Genomic DNA, 20,169 nt, shown 5'->3' on the forward strand with positions numbered 1-20,169 from the left:
TAATAAAATCTACATTTTTCCATCAGCTTAAACTTTTGAGACAAGTGGTGATTTCATATGAAATCAGAGCAGAGGTCTTGAATTCGAATCCTAACTCTACACTTTGTCTAATTTAATTAAATATTCTACGTGTTGAATCACACATTAAGGAAGAGTCTGGCCCACACATGAGGGGAAGTCTTAAGATAAAAAATAAATCAGTGTAATGGAATGGAATGGAAATGCAGTGTGCCTAGGCGTATTCAAATGAACTGCAAGATATAATTTCATCACCAAGAATAAAGACCATTCACACATATACTTACAAGCATGGAAGCCAAAAGCAACGATTTTGATATTACATAAAACATGAACTGCAAGATATAATTTGATCTCCAAGAATAAAGACCATTCACGCATATTACAAGCATGGAAGCCAAAAGCAACGAGTTTGATATTACATAAAACAACATGACATTCCAACAGAATAGTTGACATGCAAGGATGCTGCCATCTTTTGTTGGGTTATTATCTTTATTTCTCAAAAGTACAGTAGTACTTGATATTCATCAGTTAATACTTTAAAAAGATGATCTAGAGAAATAATCAGTTCTTGTAGTTTTGAGGTCGCTTGATCCTTTTAACAGATCAAATGAAGTGAGAGAATATGGAAGAAGTATGACATCCATATCCTTGCCAGCATTGTCAAGTGGACTCTGGGTCGGTTTGACCTGTATACATACAATGGAAGACAAAGTTTATACTGGGGAAATATTTTACCCATATTTTATTTAGAGCTATATGTTATTTCCCCTTTGTCAACTTTACTATTCAACAGAAAATATTCTCTCTCCTTTGTCAGTTTTTCTTCTCCTTTTTATTTCATACTGCAATTTTTTGTTTGTAGTAGATTGTGGGAATCATGAAACCATGTATAGACCAAGAGATATGATCCTATATATATATATATATATATATATATATATATATATTACATTGGCAAGAACATGTGAAGTAAGGACAATCTAAAAACTTGCCTACAAAATAGCATTTAGAAGTATATCTGAATATCCGGAGAAGCCCTGAACAATTCAGAAGACATTTTTTCTAATCTACTGAAAAAGCAATTCCGGAATTACCTTATTTGGCTCGTTGAAGGAATTCTCATCCATTGGATTACCAGAGGTGAGTACGGTCTTTGTCGACCCGGATAACAGTATTGTGGAGTTGGGCTCCAATCCATCCACACTTATCTTGAGATTAACTGTGTCATTCCCAAAGTTCACAATCTGCAAAAAAAAAAAAAAAGATAAAAATTATCTCAAATTAATAGCAGTGCCACATAGATAGAAAAGCCAAATTCCATTCAATTCCAAAAGCGTAAGATGCAGCTATCAAATTCAAACTAACTAAAGAGCTAGAAAAATCATGTCTCTGCCATTATCAACCACATGTATGCAATAAGACAAGATATTCATGTAAACAAGTAACCGGATAATGCACCTGAACTAAGTAAAATCTGTGAAGATGGTTTGAATTGGAAGGTGCTGAGAAATGGGGTTAGGAAGCATTGCAGTATAAAAATAGTGAGGTCATTAGTGAGGAAGCACACCTTTATTCTTAGGTAACTCTTGTTATCACCCGAGTTTTCCCACATAATTGCAGATGCAATAAGCTGGGAAGTGGATGTATTTGTTTGGAGTGTTGAATGAAGAAGAGTTGCTGAACTCGACTCCCTGAAGAAGTGTTGCACCCAGTAGCTTGGTGTTCCATATAGCTGTGAAGAGTTGAAGACAATTGCATCTGGATTCCACCTTAATAGAAAGTTTTTCAATCTCAGTATAACAATTATATAAAGATGGGATTTTCACTTTCAAAGTAAAATATATGGAAAATTATTTCATGATAAAATTTTGAGAGAAATTACCGCCTGTCATTGTCATTCACAAAAAGTGGTGCGTAGCTTGCCATGCTAACTACATCACTGCATTGAAGAAGAAATGGAAGCCCTTAGCAGTTTTTCTTTCTGATTGGTGTTAAAACTTTTACAGGTATAGAAGCTAATTAATTGCAAAAGAAATTGAAGATCAAGATCCTTAATTTATGCACACAAACCCATCTGGAAACTCCAGGATTTAGGGACGTTTGAGAGACACAGCATTGTCAATTTGGGAAAATTAATGCAAATTAAAGCAGTTTATATACTCTACTTGGTACTTATTTGTCAAACTAAATGGGCATAGGTTTCCATTTTACGTATTTTTTCCCTTTCTAATATACTTTCACTAATTTGCTTTCTTTTTCACTATACTAGAGACCTGATTAGAAGCTAATATTTTCATTGTTCTGCAGCTTCTACATATCACACGCATCTCCATAGCATGAATTTATAACTACACAAAGGCTCAGGCTCAAAGCACTAGCTTGGTTAGCAAAGCATGAACAGACACAGAAAAGGAAAGGCCAAACACTTTGGCCTAATGGCAAGAACCCTCACAAGAAGTGGGCTCCACATCGGATGTCTTCTAGAATAATGGTTCTTCACCCAACACTCCTATCCAAAGTTTTAAATTTCGTACCGTACCGGCCGGTACGGCTGAAATTTTTCATTTCGGCCGTCCGGCCGGTACAAGTACTATACCTATTCCGTACCGGCCAAAATACCGGCCGTTACCGGCCTCAATTTCGGCCTGTACCGGCTTATATTTCGGCCCGTGTTTTTTTTTTTTTTTTTCGTTTTTTCAAACTACAAACTTATTTTTTAACCCTCAATTCAGACTAGACTATTTATAATTTATATATATATGTATTTGTATATAATTTATTTATATATAGACTATTATTTTAGAATATAATTTTTATATATATATATATATAATTTATTTATAGATCGACTATCCCGAAACGGTACCGGTACCGAAATATTTCGTTCCAGTGCCTTGACCGGTACGCTGTCCGGTACGGTATTCAAAACATTGCTCCTATCTGGTTGTGCTGTTGAGCCTTATGGATTCCCACTTTCCTCAACAAAAGGAAAAGCAAACAAAAGAAAGAACAAAATGAAAGAAAGAAAGAAAAGCAAAAGACACAGCTCCGCAAAGAATTCTACTTCGATTCCACTATATTTGAGAATTCATGAATTTTACGCACCTATAGTAGTAGCAATGATGGGAAAGGCAAATAACTAGCAAGGTTGTAGATCTATAAAAGGATCTTACAAAACATTTTTACAAACTGATGTAACTTAATGTAAGACGTAAGATCTACTTAACAATAAAAAGAGTTTTACAATCTGTCATACTAAATCAAGTCACATCAATTTGTAGGTTTACTTTTGCAGAATTCTTTTGTAAACCAAGCATTTCTCCTAATGAGCCAACCATGTTTGCCTTCATTAGGAGAGGGGGTCCCCGCCATACACCTTTGTTTGAAGCCATATCACCCATTAACTTCCAGCTATCATTTATTATATCACACCCTCTACACTGTCACACCAATCCATTGTCTTTTGGGTGGCACCTTTTGTTTAAATCAAATAACTCTTTTGTTAGCAAATGCCTTTGTTGCACACGACCAGACCATCTTACATGACGTCATTCTTGCTACTAAGGCTTTAGGATGGGCTTTTATTTCCCTTTTTAACCAAAAACTTGAAATGTTCAATGTTATTGAGGAAAAGTGTTAAAAGGAAACTTGGGGGAAAATGAAGAAAGATCATGCATAGAGAAGAGAAATTAGGAAAATATAAGGAAAATTTTGAAGGAGATCTCAAGGAGAATATAAAATGCAAACAAGTTCATTATTTTTGTTTTGATAGGTAAACAAAATTTTACTGATCATGAGAAGCAAAAAAGTTCATTATTAATGTCATTTCTCAAAGAAAAATAATTTAGCAACATTAATTTGCCTTATTTACATCACCATATAAGACAATGGATTTCTTATCATAGTTAATGTTCCCACTTATTTTCATTTTACCACAAAAACTATCAAGGTATTCCATTCAAAATCTCGCTCTATCGTATATCAAAGTGGCCTATTCTCAATATTTGAGTATAATTAAGTTAATAAGATTAAGAACCATTTGCTATTAATGAATGGGAAAAACAAATTCGGGTGACAATAAGCTTGCAAAACTTGTATCGGCTGTGGTGCAGTTCCATGATCAAGATGAATCTATTTGTAGCTTAATCAGCAAAATGCCTAACTTCACCACTAGCTATGGACTATAAGTTTGCAAGTCATTTGCAATTTTAATATCAGTGGACACTGGACTAGTCTCTTTAAACACGTCTGAATCATGTTCTTAATGACTTCAGAACTACATACAATTCATGTCAGGGAATAAATGTTCATATGAGAAAATAAACATTTTTTTAATAATAACGCACATGTTTAATTGGCTTTTAGAACAGAATTCTAACTTTAGATTAGGCAAAAGACTAGCGAAAACTCAGCATCTTCTGAGCATGGTTCCCCTAAAGAACGCTTTGGAGGAAAAATGAATCATCAAATTTGGACTGAATTGAAGTCATTGCAAGCACAATTTCATAGTAAGCAAGTTCAAAAATTACATCAAACCTGTTCTGTTCAATTCCAATAAGGAATGCAGCCTCGGCCAGTGCTGCTAAAATATTTCCATTGCCAGCAGTTTTCCCATTTACAGCATACTCACTTACAAAAGCCTGATGCATATCAATGAAAACCCTTTAAGCATTTGATAAAATGCATATATTATATAATACAAGGACAACATCCCACCTTTGGACCATCACGTGATGCAAGATCGAACTGATGAGCCATCGAAAACATGTCCTTGGCAGATTTATAAACCTAACCAAAACACTAGAGTAAGACGATTTTGTCCCTCTTGCCCAACGAAGGACAAAAGACATTCATATCATAAGACATAAAAGATCATTGAAATGGCTCCATTCACATATCAATACAAGAAATGAAGATGAGAATTTTACGTGATAATCATACAAATCTGCATGATCCAACTTTTGAGAAAACCTGTCACAATTTGTGATGATTTTGATGTCTGGATAAGCCTTATTTATGGCATCATAGAACTTGAGGTAATTTCCTGGTCAATGAACAATAAAAGAATAAAGAAAAGAAAACGAAGAGTAAAGTCATAAATCAGATGCATCACTCAGAATCCATATTGCAGTGGCAATTTGTTTTTTCTTCTGAATCCTTTGGTTTCTAAATTTTTTTGGTAGGAATAACGGTTATTGCAACAACTAAATTATAGCACACATGAAGTAAGTCAAAATAAGCAAGCAGTACAATTCACAATCCACTTGGAAACAATAGTTAAAAGTGTTTTTCTGGAAGCACTCAGCTTTTGGTGCACACAAGTACAAAGGAAAAATAAATACATCCATCTATCATTTCAAGAATTCAGGTCCCATGGCAAACTTTTTAGTGAGGCAAGTAAAATATGAAAACACCTCCATTCAATGATGAGAGATTTTAAAGGTGATGTGTTGCTAACAGAAGCTTAAATGACAAAAGAGAAACTTCATTCAAAAAAATGTTTTTACAGGAATGAAGCATCATGGAGGGAAAGAAAGCTGCAATGAAACCGTTCTATTTGTTAAATAATAACTAAGAAAATAATAATAATAACAATAATAATAATAATAATAATAATCACGTCAAAACATAAATGGAAACCTTGATAATTCTTTTTCCCACAATCCTCATTCCCAAGAGCAACATATCTCAAGTCAAAAGGTTCTGGATGTCCCAATGCAGCTCGCATAGAACCCCATGTAGAATTAGAATCACCTCTAGCAAACTCAATACTATCGAGGGCTTCCTGTAATCAAGTCATTTATCATCAAAGAAAAAAAATATTGACTTTTTCGCACCAAAAAGTGAGGCTGAGTTGTACAGAACATGAATTGATCTATGAAACTCTGTTATGGTAAAGGGTGATTGAGTATCAACTTGATCAACTTAATGTAACAGGAAGCAACAAACTCACATACTTGCACAAAAGGCCTGATGTTGGAAGTACTAACTTGATCATTATGACTAATACCTGTAGAATTGTTTGATTATATACAGTAACAAAACATATATTATTCAATTGTTAGATTGAAGATTGAAAGAAAAAAAGTCAGAATCACAAGCATTGGAGAAGTACCATTATTGAACACCCATACTGGCAATGCACCTAGGTCCTCTGTTAGCTGCAGAAAAGAAAAAATAATGTATTAAAATCTGCTCAAGAAACCTATAATGGAACATTCTCAGGTGATTAGTAATGCTAACACTCCACCCCCAAAATTAAAGAAAATGCCTACTTGGAGAAACTCAAAGTAACCAAGTCCATCATCCGTCCAGTACATCCAAACATCACCAAAGTGCCCTGGTCTCTCCTCCCAGGGTCCAATGGTTGCTTTCCAACGAAATGCATTTTTTAACCTTTCACCTTCAACAAAGCAGCCACCTGATGCAACAAAATTTGGAGGGCAAACATCATTAGTTAGGTAGTAACTTCTGAGGAATAAAAAAATATTTATGTAATAACAATTAAACTATTATGTCAAGCCTTGCTCAGTCAATTAACAAACAGAAAAAGCCCAATGTACATGCCAAAATATACAGCACCTTTATAACCATTTTGAAGCTGCTGTTTCTTTTTTGATGGGGCGCAGTTGGAGGTAGCATTGGTAACAAAGATATAAAGGATAGAATATGACCGATCCAAAAGGTCTCATGAGTTTCTTGCTCATTTTCTCACAGAAGTTCTTGGACAAATTTATGATTAATATTGGAAAGGAAATCAAATGTATAAAGAAAAGTGAAAATGGCGAAGAACATGGAATAACAAATAAATAATAACAACAGCTTAAGATTTAAAGTTGGGAGCATCTATAAAACTTAAGAAAGACTTCAAAGAGGCAAAAAAAAAAAAAAAAAAAGAGGGGTGAACTCAGACCCGTCGAACAAAACTTCATGAAATGTCACTTGAGTTCACTCATGGATTCTCCACACCATCAAAAGCACTCCTACTAAGTAATATACTATATAGTCTTGGATCAAGAAGAGAAAATGTTGATAAAAATAAGGATTCAAAAACAATGAATGACCATTTGCCTAAAGGGTCGATGTAGATCAAGTATTATGGAAATATAAGCTTCAGCATCACAAATATTACACTCAGAAGCCTGTATGATGCAGTCTAAATGATCCTAAGAATAACTAATACAATCTGAATTGAGAATTCTCAACACATACAATTTATGCTTGTTAAGATAAATAATAAAATCTACCTCTTCCCGTTAGCTTAAGCTTTTGGGACAAGTGGTGATTTCATATGATATCAGAGCAGAAGTCCTGAGTTTGAACCCTAACTCTACACTATACTCCATTTAATTAAATATTCCACGTGTTAGGCTACCCATTAAGGGAAAGTCTGGCCCACAGGTGAGAATGAGTGTTAAGATATAAAATAAATAATAAAATCTACATTTTCCTATCAGCTTAAGCTTTTGGGAAAAGTAGTGATTTCACAATGCTCACCCGGAAATCTGATAAATTTTGGTTTGAGATCTGCCAGCATTTCAGCAAGCTCACTTCGGAAGCCATGTCCCTGTGCCAAGACAGATTTTATTGAAGATTAACAAGACCTAAAAGGAATGCATGTACTAGGCCATAACAAGAGACTCTCGGTGAGCATTAGGGTAATGCAGCAGATAATTACCACTTGCAGTGACTGCAAGAGACTCTGTTGTTACTTTCTGGGAAGACAGAAATATTGCAAACAATTTCATTGGTGTAAGATTTTCATTTTTGTAAATTATCAGACTACCCTATTCCAATTATTCTTGTTTTAGCAAGGAGTAGACAATCAAGAAGTCGAGATCATGCTAGATGACTTCACCATAAATTCCCATATCCAGATTAATGATTGATTATCGAGGCAAGGGGGTCGTAAATGAAGAACGAATCATCTTAAACCATCTTATATTCAAAAATATTTTTCTTAATGTATATATTTTCAGAATCAAGATTACATATTATAAGATGCATGCCATGCATTAGGCATAATAAACACTAGGGTACGTGCATAAACTCCACTTCATGGTATGGGAAATGGATAAAGGGAAGAAAAGGATAGCTCACAGGCAAAATCCATGGACACCCCATCACATAAGATGGACAGTAAATTCACTGATTATCCCTCAAGAAGGCATTCAACTCATTCATTAATAAACTTCTATCATAATTGTTTCACGTGTACATGTATAATCTGTCTTATATATGTAAATAAACCACAGTTTGACTGCATGCATAACTCGTGTAATGACCATATATTACTTCAGAAAGAAACAGATACCTTATATGTATCATTGGGCATAGCTGACACTTGGTCAAACCAAATGACTCCTTTTCTGGTTGTAGTCAATTGAAGTCTTGCATTAGGATTTGTGGCGTTGGCTTCCAACAGGACCTCCATCTTTGTCCAATTTGAGACTTGAGAAGCAGAAGCTCTGAGAGGCAGTCAAATGTATTTCAAAGGATGCATAAGCACTGTCTGTTTAGATAATATTTACAGAACACTGAAAGAATGTACAAATGGTGCTCACGTTATGTCATGAGTTGCCAGTGTCTCCAAGCCATTTGGGCCCGTCAATGACACAGATACATTAATTGCTCCTGATGAACGAACATACAGAACCACGTTGTATTTCTTTCCTTTCTCAATATTCTGAAAGGAAAAAAAAAACAAAAAGTGAGTTTGTCACAAATAAGAAATTTGAAAGAATAACTTAGCAGAATTATGATGATGCAGGACGTAGCATTTTGTTGCCTAGACACCTAAAAATCCTAAAACCCACATGGACAGTAAACTGTGTTCTAACATTCAAGATTTTCCCCAAAAATGAAAATTACGTTCCCCGCACATGGGATTAAACTTTTTCACTGTTCAATATAAGGTGGAGAGAGAGAGAGAGAGAGAGGCATTATGCAAATTAGTGATATTGTCGTAGAAAAGGTGTCAACTTACCATGCCCCAGAAGCCCGGGTTATAAATACCAACGCCCCCAGCAGGACAGATATTGGTACCTTCTGTGTCACATAGCACCTCCATTCGGAGTGCAACCTTATTGCGCTCAAAACAAGATGAGTCGTCTGTGGACAGTGTAAGGGATGAGGTCTCATTCCCAATAATAGACCAAGGGTCAATGTTTGAGGGGATATTAGGTCCCCCAGCTTCAAAACCTGGAAAAGAAACTTTATGAGAATCCCTAACACTAAAATATAAAGTTGAGATCTTGAAATTCAAAAGCTGGTTGTATAAGACAATATCAAAGTCATAATATTTGTCAGGAAAGTTCAACAAGCGTATTTTTTTTTTTTTTTTTTTTTTTTTTTTTTTGTGGACACCAATGCTAAACCAACAGCCACATGGATAGTTGGATCCTAAATATAACCTTAAGAATATCAAAATTATAAATGTTTTAAATATCTCAGTACTGGAGATTACTAGCACATATTGAAGCACTGATTCCACTGGGTCTCTCTCTCTCTCTCTCTGTGAATTTCAATAGATGCAGTTTGCTATATAATGAAGCATGTCAAAATCTTCTTTTACTATTGTAAGGGTGATCTTGTATTTCAGTTTGAACACACAAATGCCCGAAATCAAACAGAAATTAAAAGTCGATTTCTTCTTCAGCAAACTCTTTTGTACATTGGAAGTTTAGAGTATATAGAAATGACCTCTGTTGCTCACAAGCTCTGCCCACAACCCTCCAGCACCGGCATGGTTAATCTCCTGCAGAAAAGCATTTGAGAGAATGAATATTCACCCTACTCACAAATTGTTATTATACACACAACCATTGAAGATTCATCATACACATCACGAGGGACATTTCATAAGTGGGACCCATTTGAAAAAATTCAATTTTTCATGGTGGGTACCATTTTTTTCATAGGGTGTGTGCACAATCGCACGTGTAAAAACTCGAAGCACAACAAAGTTACAACATAGTCTGCATCTAGAGCACAAGCAGGAATTCAATATAAAAAAATGCGAAAAAGATTTAAAAAACAAAAGCAAAAAACAAGCAATAGAGACAACAACATACAAGAAACTCAAACAGCGTTGAAGAGGATGTTCATAATTCCAGGTCGACAACTAACCTCAAAAAATATTCCAAAAAGTGTTTCGGGTATTGGCCGTCCCAATGCTTCCGAAGCATTTACAAGAAGAAATGCTGTTTGGTTGGCGTCATCTCCAATAGAAAGACATTGAGGCACAAAAAAACTCCCAATGAAAAAGCAAAGCAGAAGAACACTGTAAGGAACCTTGCAAGAACCCATCTTGTCCTCAACACATCAGCTCAATTCACAACCTTATGAAGAGGAAAGGAGTTTAATTATTCAGTTATATTCTGATGAATTCAAGAGAAAAAGGAAATAGATTGATACGCAATTACACTGGACTGATACCTCACAAATTTAGTTGAAAGCGAAATTTAACAGCTGAGAAAGTCTAAGAGCGAGGAGTGACAACAGTGTTGTTGGAAGTAGGAGCTTCACTGTTTTTTGTCTCTGCCGGAGTTTATTACAAGAAGAGCTTTTATAGTTGGGTTAAGAGAGAGTCTTTGCCTTGCTTTCACGTAAGTAGCTATTTTTCAGGCAGCGGATTTCAAGCTACAGCGACTTCCTCGTTTGTTTGTGGACCCCCCCCCCCCCCCCCCCCCCCCCCCCCCCCCCCCGCGATTCTATCTTCCGATTCTGCCATTCTTGTATGTCCGCTCCATTGACGTGGTGTTTGTTTCGTCTCATTTATTTTTACTAAACATCTCATCTCATTTAATTATTATAATTTTTTTAATTTTTAATAAAAAATAAAATAAATAATTTAATTTTTTCAAATCTCAAAATAAAAATAATATTAAAAAATATATTCTAATACTATTTTATTTAACTTTTTAACTTTAATCTCAACTTATCTCATCTCATCTACAAAAACAAACGAAACATGATCTTGTAATTAATTAGAAGAAAAATGCTATTTGTATTTAAAAAAAAATTACAAAAAACTTATTTCTTCACATTTTAGTTATTGATATAATAGAGACTATGAAATTTGAAATTCAAAATTTGAATTTAAAAATAAAACTGACAGAATGAGTCTTGTAATTAAAAGTATAAATAAAAATTATAAACATATGTAACACTACTCTAATTAGAAATCTAAAATTACTTGGAATGTGATTAGATTCACGTTTTCAAAATAAAATTGTAAAAAAATCTATTTTAGAATGGGAATTATTTGATTTAAAAGTAAAATATGAAAAATTTAAATTTTACGACTCAAATCTTATTTTATAAACAGTGTGGATGGCGTATTTTCCATATCTACAGGTAGAAAGATAGAACATTATTAGAAGATATTTTTAAAGAACGGATGACTATGTGCCCTTGCTGTCACAATATATCAACTCGTTTACGTAAGCACCAATTTTAATTGAATTGCATCCGAGCATAGAATAAAATTACTACATGTCCATACTCCAAGCCAAAGGAAACCTAATAAATAATTTAAAGATTATTAAAGGGATGCTTGGAGAATTAATTGAGAATTTTGTGAATGGTAATAAAATTGTTTGAGTTAAGATACTTTATTAGATTTTGGAAAATGAGAGAAGAAAAGTTTAATAAAAATAATATAAAATAAAAATATTGTTAGAATATAATTTTTTTAATATTATTTTTATTTTGAGAGTTAAAAAAATTGAATTATTTTTTATGCTATATTTAGAAGTTTGAAAAAGTGGTAAAAATTAAGAAATTATTAGATAAATAAGTTAAAAATTTGAAATTGAAAAGTATTTATATTTGAGTGATGTTTAGAAAAAAAAATGAGATGAGATGAAATTATTTATATTCTCAGACACCTAAAATTACAAATCAATAAGATAATAGTATTGCCTCTTTGTAATCTTTTCGAAAAATTAGTTTTTCATAATTTTCAAAATTCAAGAGTGGTTTTTGCACTCTTGCTACCAAAAATGACATTTTAACACTTCAAAAAAAAAATAAAAATTAAATGTTCAGTAATTAGGCCCATGATTAAGATCAACGGTACTATATAAGATATGACATAATTTTAAGAGTCAAACCATATCTAGAGTAAGAATTTTCTAAATTTGCTAATATAATTAAAGGGTTCCAATTGCTGCCAGTTTTAATAAGTAAGATACTCTGTAATATTTATTATTATCAAATTTAAGATATCAAATAAATGGTTGATGAACAATCTCACCTCATCCTAATAAAATACAAGTAAAATAGAATTAGCTACAAGCTACAACATATTCTTCTTCAATATTGAGGATCTTATTTCAAAAAACAAAGAAATTATTGGTTGTTTTTTAGGAATATCACATTCAACATGTTAGTAGGTTTGGAAATGAGGCTGCTCATGGACTCGCCCGACATGCTTGGTCTGTTGAGTCTATTGAGATGTGATGTGATGTGATGATATTCTAGACTTTATCTCCTAAGTAATTTGGCTTAATAATTGTCTGTAATTTTTTTTTAATTAATAATATGTTCTTATAAAAAAAAAAAAAGAATTAGTTTTTTATAAAGCTTTTTTCAATTGCAAAACGGCCCCTTGATTATTACTTTTTGAATTAAAAATATGGGGAAATAGTAATCATTCACTCTTGAATGTTTCATACTCATGAATCTTGAATGTTTCACACTCATTAGTAAAGCATATTTAGAAGAACATTAATTGTTTTATGATGCGTTGCGTTCACTCCAAGACAAAACATCCTATACTTTGTTTATTCACATTCTTTCATTTGGGGGGCATCCATCTCATCATGTGTTTTCCATTAACTAGGATAGATGGAAATCCTAAGACTCTGTCTTTATTCAAAACTATGATAATACAGCTAGAGTTTCTGAACAAGAATTTCACAAGCAACGAGTTTCAAATAACCCTAAGAGTAAGGTGGTACTAGTAAAATACTTTAACAACTAAAACAACGTAAAAAAAATAAAATAAAATCTTGAATTTGGTGACCACAGGTGCACCCTACAAGTAAAAACTCTTTGTAGTCGTAGCATGTCTCTTTTTTCAATATGCATAAAAATTTTTGTAATAAAATAGAAATTTCATTAATGAAATTGGTATTCATCTATTACAGTAAACTGAATAAAGAAAAAATCTATTCATCATCACAACTCTCATCATCCTCCCATCATTCTATGATGCGGTATTAGATGATAGGTTTACAAGTGAAATGTAATAAATAATTTTCAATCACCTAATGTCACATCATAGGATGATAAAAAGATGATGGAAGTTAGGATGATGAATAATATTACTCCTGAATAAAAGGTAGAACGTAATCTATAGCAATAAGCTCTGTAGTTCCTTGTAGTGCTTCCTTGGCCAGTAGATGAGTTGGCATTCCCATCTTGCATTAAAAGGAAAAAATAAACATGGAGAGTAAACAAACGAATACAGTGAATTGTATAATAGCTTAGGCCAGTTGAGGTTGAGTAGGCCAAAATTACTACCATGACATATTTTATCACAGTTAGGGCAACCATTTGAAGAAATTTATAATGAGCTAACAAGAGTTGGTGCTAAGTGATGATTAATAATACTCTCAACAAGACTTACATATATGGCAATAGTTGCTTCAACTTTTCACAAGTGTTAAGATTGTTTACAAAAATGAGATATATTTTTTAAGCAAATAAATATATAGAACATCAAACAAGAACATAAAAAAGAGGGTGGGGAGCTCAAAAAGCACCTCATAACAACCAAAATAGTGACATTTTTTTTTTATTGGCACCGGGTGTCCAAAAACAGAGTCCAGACTAATCTCAAAGGTGCACAGACCTTCAACAAGAAGTTTTCAACAAGTGTAACTTGGGTAATTCAAGGGAAAGTTTCCCAAGTCCGATGACCCCGAGCAATTGTTTACACCCAAAAGGACTTGAATCGTAGACTTAGAGGAAATATACCACCAAAACCAAGACCTTTACCACTTGAGTCAACCTCTAGGAGTTTAAAATAGTGACAATTAACAAATAGAGGAACAATAAATTAAAATGTGCGCAAAATATGACCACGGAAGCATAATCCCATGGATAGTGATCCTCTAGAGTTTTTGACCAAATTCTAAGATCAAGACTAAGAAAGATAGATACATAAATAGCTTTCATAGCACTTATTGAACATTTAATTTTGATCAAGTAATTCATTTGGGCAACCATTACTGTTGTGGGAAAAAACTTCATGAATCTTTTTCTCTTTCACTCTAAGAATTCTAGGAGATCCAAATCCTTCTCCCATGATTTCTGTTTTTGGGTTGATTTCATTGGTTAAAAAATTTCGATTTAGTAAAGAATGTTGCCACTAAAGAGCATTAAAGAAAAGCCAATTTGGGGCTACTTCCAACTTCCAAGATTGATATCCAAGGAACAAGGAGCATTGTAGAAAGGGCAAAGCATTTCATAGATCACCTCACTCACTCACTCAAAGTTGGTACAAAAGATTAATAAAATAGTGAGTGGATGAAAGTGGATACGTCACCCCCAACATTTCTCTAAGGTTAATCCTTCTCCCATGATTAAAATTCTAAGGTTTATTGAAGTCCTCACGAGTGATTAGCTATGCAAATGACCATCATTTTTCTTAAGATAAATAATTTGTATAATTTTAGATTATGCAAATTTTGCACATTCATTTTTGAAAAGGTAAATAAATATGAGATCTACATGAAAAAGATCTACTTTTTAATAGTGGATCTCATTTTTCTAAAAAAATGTAAAAAACTTGCACATTATATCTAACATTAAACTTTTACAAATAATCCACTACAAGGAATTCAGGCTTTTCTAGCACTACAAATTCGCTGCTAAAAGCTCAAAAAATGCTGCAAAAAGTTGTTTTCAGTGAATTTATAATCGCTGCACATTCGTTGCCAAAATTCAGTTGCCATATCTTTTTATTAGCGATTTACAATAACCATTGCAAATAAATATATTCCGACGAAATAAAATCATTGCAAATAATGAATACAAGCGCTACAAAAAATCCCTTCGGTTGCTGATAGCATTGTTGCAAAACATTATTTTCGGGAATTATTTTTCTCCGAAAAAAGCTAATAATTCGTCGCAAAAGTCTGTTAAACCATGGTTAAGGGTTGCTGCGACTATTTTTTGTGACGGTATTTTCGCTGGAAATAACTTTTTGCGACGATATGCATTGCTAGAAATAAGTATTTTTGACAATATAGATTGCAGCAAATAACTATTTCCTACAAGTTTACATCGCCGAAAATTGTGTTACAGTTTAAAAAAAAATTCGGCGAGTAAAATAGCGGAAATTACACTTCACAAAATTTTTAAAAAAAATGCATTAAACAGGATAGATGATACATTCATATCGTAGCCTTCAAATTTGCCTCCAAAAGCAGGCCACCTAGGTGGTCCATATGCATCCATATGCATGCATTTGCACTACAAGATATACTCTTCTACAATTTTTTTTAAAAAAAAAAACGTTGTACTCGAACAAAATAAATGCTATAAAATGGTGTGGGTAAACTGTAAAGTGTATAACCCATTAATCATGCAAAATAGCCCTCAATAATGGAAGAAGAATAATAGAAAGAAGACCGAAGATGCAATAATGTTGCTTACCCATAGAGAAAGTTGAAGTAACTATAATGTAATTTAGAAATGGAGGGGTGATAATGACAGAGATAGATGATGTTTGCAGTTACTCCCTAGACGAGAGGGGTGCTTGGATGTGTTGATCAGGAGGGATAGATTGGAACTCCAGGGGTGTTTATTTCCTGAATATGATTGCAATCATATGAAGGAAAACGAGGACTCTCACACATAGTTTGTAATTGGAGGTAGAAACTATGTTTGCTCAAGTTTTTATGGAAAGCTCAATCTTGGTTCTGTTTATGATTCTTGGACTAGGGTTGGCCCATGACGGCGCCCCATGCCCCCCGTCCTTGGTGGGGGACTACTATAGGGGATGGTGGATCCCTGTCTTTTGCTCAGATTGTCTCTAAATCGGCAATGCCACAATCTTTCAAGATGCAAATGCGTTATCTCGTTGATGTGGATGGTGAGCCTGGGTTCATCTTCTCGGACTCAGAGATGTCGAAGGCGGCTGAAGATTTCTGTTTTGTGCTTGTTTTGAAATTTTTTCGTGCAAGACCAACCATTGATGATATTCGGCGAGGTATCATATAGTCCTGGGGATTGCTGGACGTTCCAACAGTTAGTGTAATGGACGATCACCATGTCCTGGTTAAGATGCAGTCAGAACGTGACTTTATCCATGGTTGGGCTCGCGAAGGTAGATTGTTGGCGGGCTGTATATTTCATCTTTTTCAATGGACAAAGGAGTTTGATTTAGGTAAAGAATCCACGTTGGCCCTACAGTGGATTTTTCTACTAGGCTTGTCGTTACATCTATATAGAACGGACTGCCTTCAGATCTTTGCAATGCGTTTTGGAAAATTCCTGGGAACGGACAATGTGACCCTGAATAGAACTCGGGCCTCTGCCGCTCGGTTGTGTGTGGAGGTTGATCTAATGGAGGATCCTGTTCAGGGCTTTCCAATTATGGTGGGCAACAGGAAGTTGCGGCAGGAGGCAAGGTATGAACAGAAGGGTTTTTATTGTTTGAAATGTTGCAGACAAGGCCATACATTAGTGGTTTGTAGGGCTGGTGTAGGTGGTTCGAAGAAAGTTAGGGAAGAAGTGAATGGTGGAGTTAAGAAAATTTGGCAAGGGAAACAAAAGTAGGGCATCATTATTGGGGATGAGGCCAAACCTAGCGGAAGGATGAAGCAGGATGTTCAAGTGGAAAATGGGGTGGCTTTGGAGAAAAATGAGGTCGAACCTAGCGGGAGGACGAAGTAGGATGTTCAGGTGGCTTTGGAGGAAAATATTTGTGTGGGTGTCTCACAGGATATGATGGGTGAAGAACAAACTAGTCGGGAGGTAGAGTTGGTGGGGATGGTGCAGATTGAGGAAGTGCTTCTGGATTGTGAGGGTGAGCCTGTGGACGTGGTACAAAATGATGTGCAAACCCAGCCTATTGTTAAGGAGTTCGATTGTGCGCGACTGTTGGAAGAGTTACCTTCAATCCAAATAGGAAGCCCTGAGGAGCAAGGGCTAGCCCTAGTTCAAGATGGTGACTGTGTGGGCCCTGAGCCGGATTATCTGCGGTTGTGCATCAGTCGCCTGGGGTGGGTGGTGGCAATGTAATTGTGGTGACAGAGGTGCTTGAAATGGAATGTAATGCCATGGTGCAAGTGGAAACTTTAGTTGAGCCAGCCAATTGTTCTCTTTCGAATGTTGAGGAGGAGAAGCAGGGCATAAATTTGGCTATTCATAAGGGGTATGAGTCTGATAGTATTCATGGAAATACTAGTAGTTCGAAGTTGAAGGCTTTGCTGGTGCGTCAGTCCAAGCGAGTGTCCACTCGCACTGCGAAATTGAATTTATGATTGAGTCCATCATTGCATGGAACATTAGAGGGTTGGGTCAGTCTAGGAGTGAGTTGAGGCAAATGATTCGAAAGTATAATGGAACCATTGTAGCACTTTTCGAACCGTTTTGAAGGCAAGATAAGCTGTTACAACTTGCTGATGGTTTGGGTTTTGATGAGTTTTATTGTAATGAGGATGTGGGGGGGAAATTTTTGGTTCTATGGAAGCATCCGTATGACTTTGAAGTTGTTGGAGTGTCAAGCCAGATGGTGACGGGGTGGTTTAATCTGGAGAATAAACGGACTATGGTAACCTTTGTTTATGCCAAATGTGTTTTAACTGCAAGATGTGAGTTATGGCAAGATCTGGTGGAGTTTGGTGTGGGCGCACATCCTTGGTTAGTTCTTGGTGATTTTAATATCATCAGAGAGGACATGGAATGGGTTAGGGGGCGTCCGCGTTCAAGTCAGGCCATGGAAGAGTTTAACACATGCATTGATGCGTGTGGTTTCCTTGAATTGACTCACCATGGAAATGCACTCTCTTGGTGTAACGGCGAGGAAGGATATGCTTGACAATGGGCACGGTTAGACAGGGCTCTCACTAATTTGCTTTTCTCAGAGTCTTTTCTGTCAGCAAATCTGGAATATCTTAATTGTAAGTCCTCGGATCATAGTCCTTTGGTGGTGAAGTTATCTCCTTTCTCTCCCAGGTATGGGCCATCTCCTTTTAAATTCCAAAGCATGTGGTGCTTGCATGATACATTTCAAAGTTGTGTGAAGGATGTGTGGGAGAGGCCTGTATATGGGTCAGGCTTGGTGAAGCTGGCTGCTAAATTAAAACGTACCAAAATTGCACTTCGAGCATGGAATTTATCTGTGTTTGGGTAGGTTGATCAGAATATAAAACATTTGGAATGAAGGCTGGAATGCTTGGAATCCCAACTTCAGTCGAATTACTAGGAGGATATTGAGTTTGAGTATCTTATATCTAAGCTGGAGCTAGAGGTGTGGGAAAATAGAGAAGAAGCCCAACTGGCTCAAATAGCGAAGAAGTAGTGGTTGAAGGAGGGGGATAAGAACTCAAAATTTTTCCATGCGGTGGTTAGCCAAAGACGAAGAAGTTCATTCATTTCGCAGATGGTACTTGAGAATGGGACAATGCTGAGCTCACCTGAAGCAGTACATGCGGGAGCCGAGGAGTTTTTTCGGGAGTTTCTATCAAAGGATACGGAAACGGAGAGGGCAGACTTGCATGGCTTAATGTATCCAGAAGTGTCATTGATTGAAAATGAGGAGCTGTGTAGCTCGCCTACGGAGGAGGAAGTGCATGTTGCGGTTTTCTCCATTCTGCAACAAAGTAGTCTGGGTCCGGATGAGTTTGGATCCTCCTTTTACATCTCCTGTTGGCCTAAGTTAAAGATGATGTACTGGAAGCGGCGAGGGATTTTTTTAATGGTACTGATTTGCCATTATTTTATGCCTCATCTTACATTGTTTTGATTCCGAAGGTGGCGGATCTGAAAAGCTTTGAAAAATTCTGTCCTATCAGTCTTTGTTCAGTGGCATATAAGATATTTTCAAAGATCATCGTTTCAAGGTTGACGTGTATTTTGCCGAGGCTGATTTCTCCCGAACAAGGGGCTTTCATTCCAGGGCGCAGTATATTTGAAAATATATCTCTTGCTCGAGAGATGGTGCATGGCTTGAAGAAGAAGACCCGGGGAGGGAATGTTATGGTCAAGATTGACATGGCCAAAGCATATGATCGAGTACACTGGGATTTTTTATCCAAGTGCTTGAGGGTCTGGGTTTTTCTCAAAATTTTTGCAAGCTAATTTGTGCATATGTTATCTCCCCTTGGTATTCAGTCGTGATGAATAGTTCCTATAAAGGATTTTTTAAATCCAATAGAGGGCTTCTACAGGGTGATCCTCTATCGCCTTACCTATTTATTTTGATGCAGGAGGTTTTATCTCGTCTGCTACGACAGAAATTTGAGGGTGGAGGTATTGGAAAATTATTCCATCCAAGGGGGTCTCCGTTGGTTTCACATTTACTGTGCGCGGATGACGTATTAGTTTTTTTTAAATGGGACGAAGTGCTTGATGCAGGGATTGATGAAGGCATTACCTTTGTATGAGAAATGATCTAGGCAGCGGATTAGTAATGCTAGGTCTGCACTTTTTATTGCGCCATATGTTAGTAGGGCAAGGAGGTGTCGTTTATTAACGAATACTGGCTTTCGGGAGGGTCATTTCCCTATGACTTACTTGGGGGCCCCGTTGATGAATGGGAGGTTGAAGGCTAGTTATTTGGATTCGTTGGTGACTAAAGTAAGAGCAAAAGCTGCTGGATAGAAGGCTTGGTTATTATCACAAGGGGAAGACTGGTTCTGTTAAAGCATGTTCTAGCGAGCATGGCTTCCCATCTTTTAGTTGTTATGGATGTTTCGAAGGTGGTGATTGCCAAGCTAAATAATATTCTATCGACATTTTTTTGGGGTGAACATGGAGGCAAGGCTAAGATGAAATGGTGTGCTTGGGATCGGATCAACAAGCCAACTAGTGAAGGGGGTTTGGGATTGAGGATTTTTTCGGAAGTGCAGAGGGCCATGCATATGAAACTGGCATGGTCCCTTTTGTCAACTAATTCTTTGTGGG

The 20,169-nt window shown here is 35.8% G+C and overlaps 1 protein-coding gene across 2 annotated transcripts in view; it reads right to left on the minus strand.

The window, feature by feature from the left end:
- Positions 1–312: 312 nt before the first annotated feature.
- The window catches only part of LOC121266051 (alpha-L-arabinofuranosidase 1-like), a 67,780-nt gene continuing 47,923 nt past the window's right edge, over positions 313–20,169 (minus strand). The window contains exons 1-18 of one of the 2 annotated variants that reach the window (XM_041169746.1): positions 10,462–10,719; positions 10,153–10,364; positions 9,727–9,781; positions 9,011–9,225; positions 8,589–8,710; positions 8,339–8,492; positions 7,522–7,591; positions 6,300–6,445; positions 6,140–6,185; positions 5,982–6,034; positions 5,665–5,809; positions 4,953–5,068; positions 4,741–4,812; positions 4,561–4,664; positions 1,907–1,963; positions 1,592–1,793; positions 1,119–1,268; positions 313–710 (exon numbers count right to left, since the gene is read on the minus strand). In XM_041169746.1, coding sequence (XP_041025680.1) covers positions 561–710; positions 1,119–1,268; positions 1,592–1,793; positions 1,907–1,963; positions 4,561–4,664; positions 4,741–4,812; positions 4,953–5,068; positions 5,665–5,809; positions 5,982–6,034; positions 6,140–6,185; positions 6,300–6,445; positions 7,522–7,591; positions 8,339–8,492; positions 8,589–8,710; positions 9,011–9,225; positions 9,727–9,781; positions 10,153–10,332 — 2,037 coding nt within the window. In that variant the 5' untranslated portion in view covers positions 10,333–10,364; positions 10,462–10,719 and the 3' untranslated portion in view covers positions 313–560. Of the gene's footprint in view, positions 711–1,118; positions 1,269–1,591; positions 1,794–1,906; positions 1,964–4,560; positions 4,665–4,740; positions 4,813–4,952; positions 5,069–5,664; positions 5,810–5,981; positions 6,035–6,139; positions 6,186–6,299; positions 6,446–7,521; positions 7,592–8,338; positions 8,493–8,588; positions 8,711–9,010; positions 9,226–9,726; positions 9,782–10,152; positions 10,365–10,461; positions 10,720–20,169 lie in introns of those variants that run through there. The other variant, XM_041169747.1, reaches the window with a different exon arrangement.

Source organism: Juglans microcarpa x Juglans regia, chromosome 5D, assembly GCF_004785595.1.
Source record: "Juglans microcarpa x Juglans regia isolate MS1-56 chromosome 5D, Jm3101_v1.0, whole genome shotgun sequence".
Classification (NCBI taxonomy): Eukaryota; Viridiplantae; Streptophyta; class Magnoliopsida; order Fagales; family Juglandaceae; genus Juglans; species Juglans microcarpa x Juglans regia.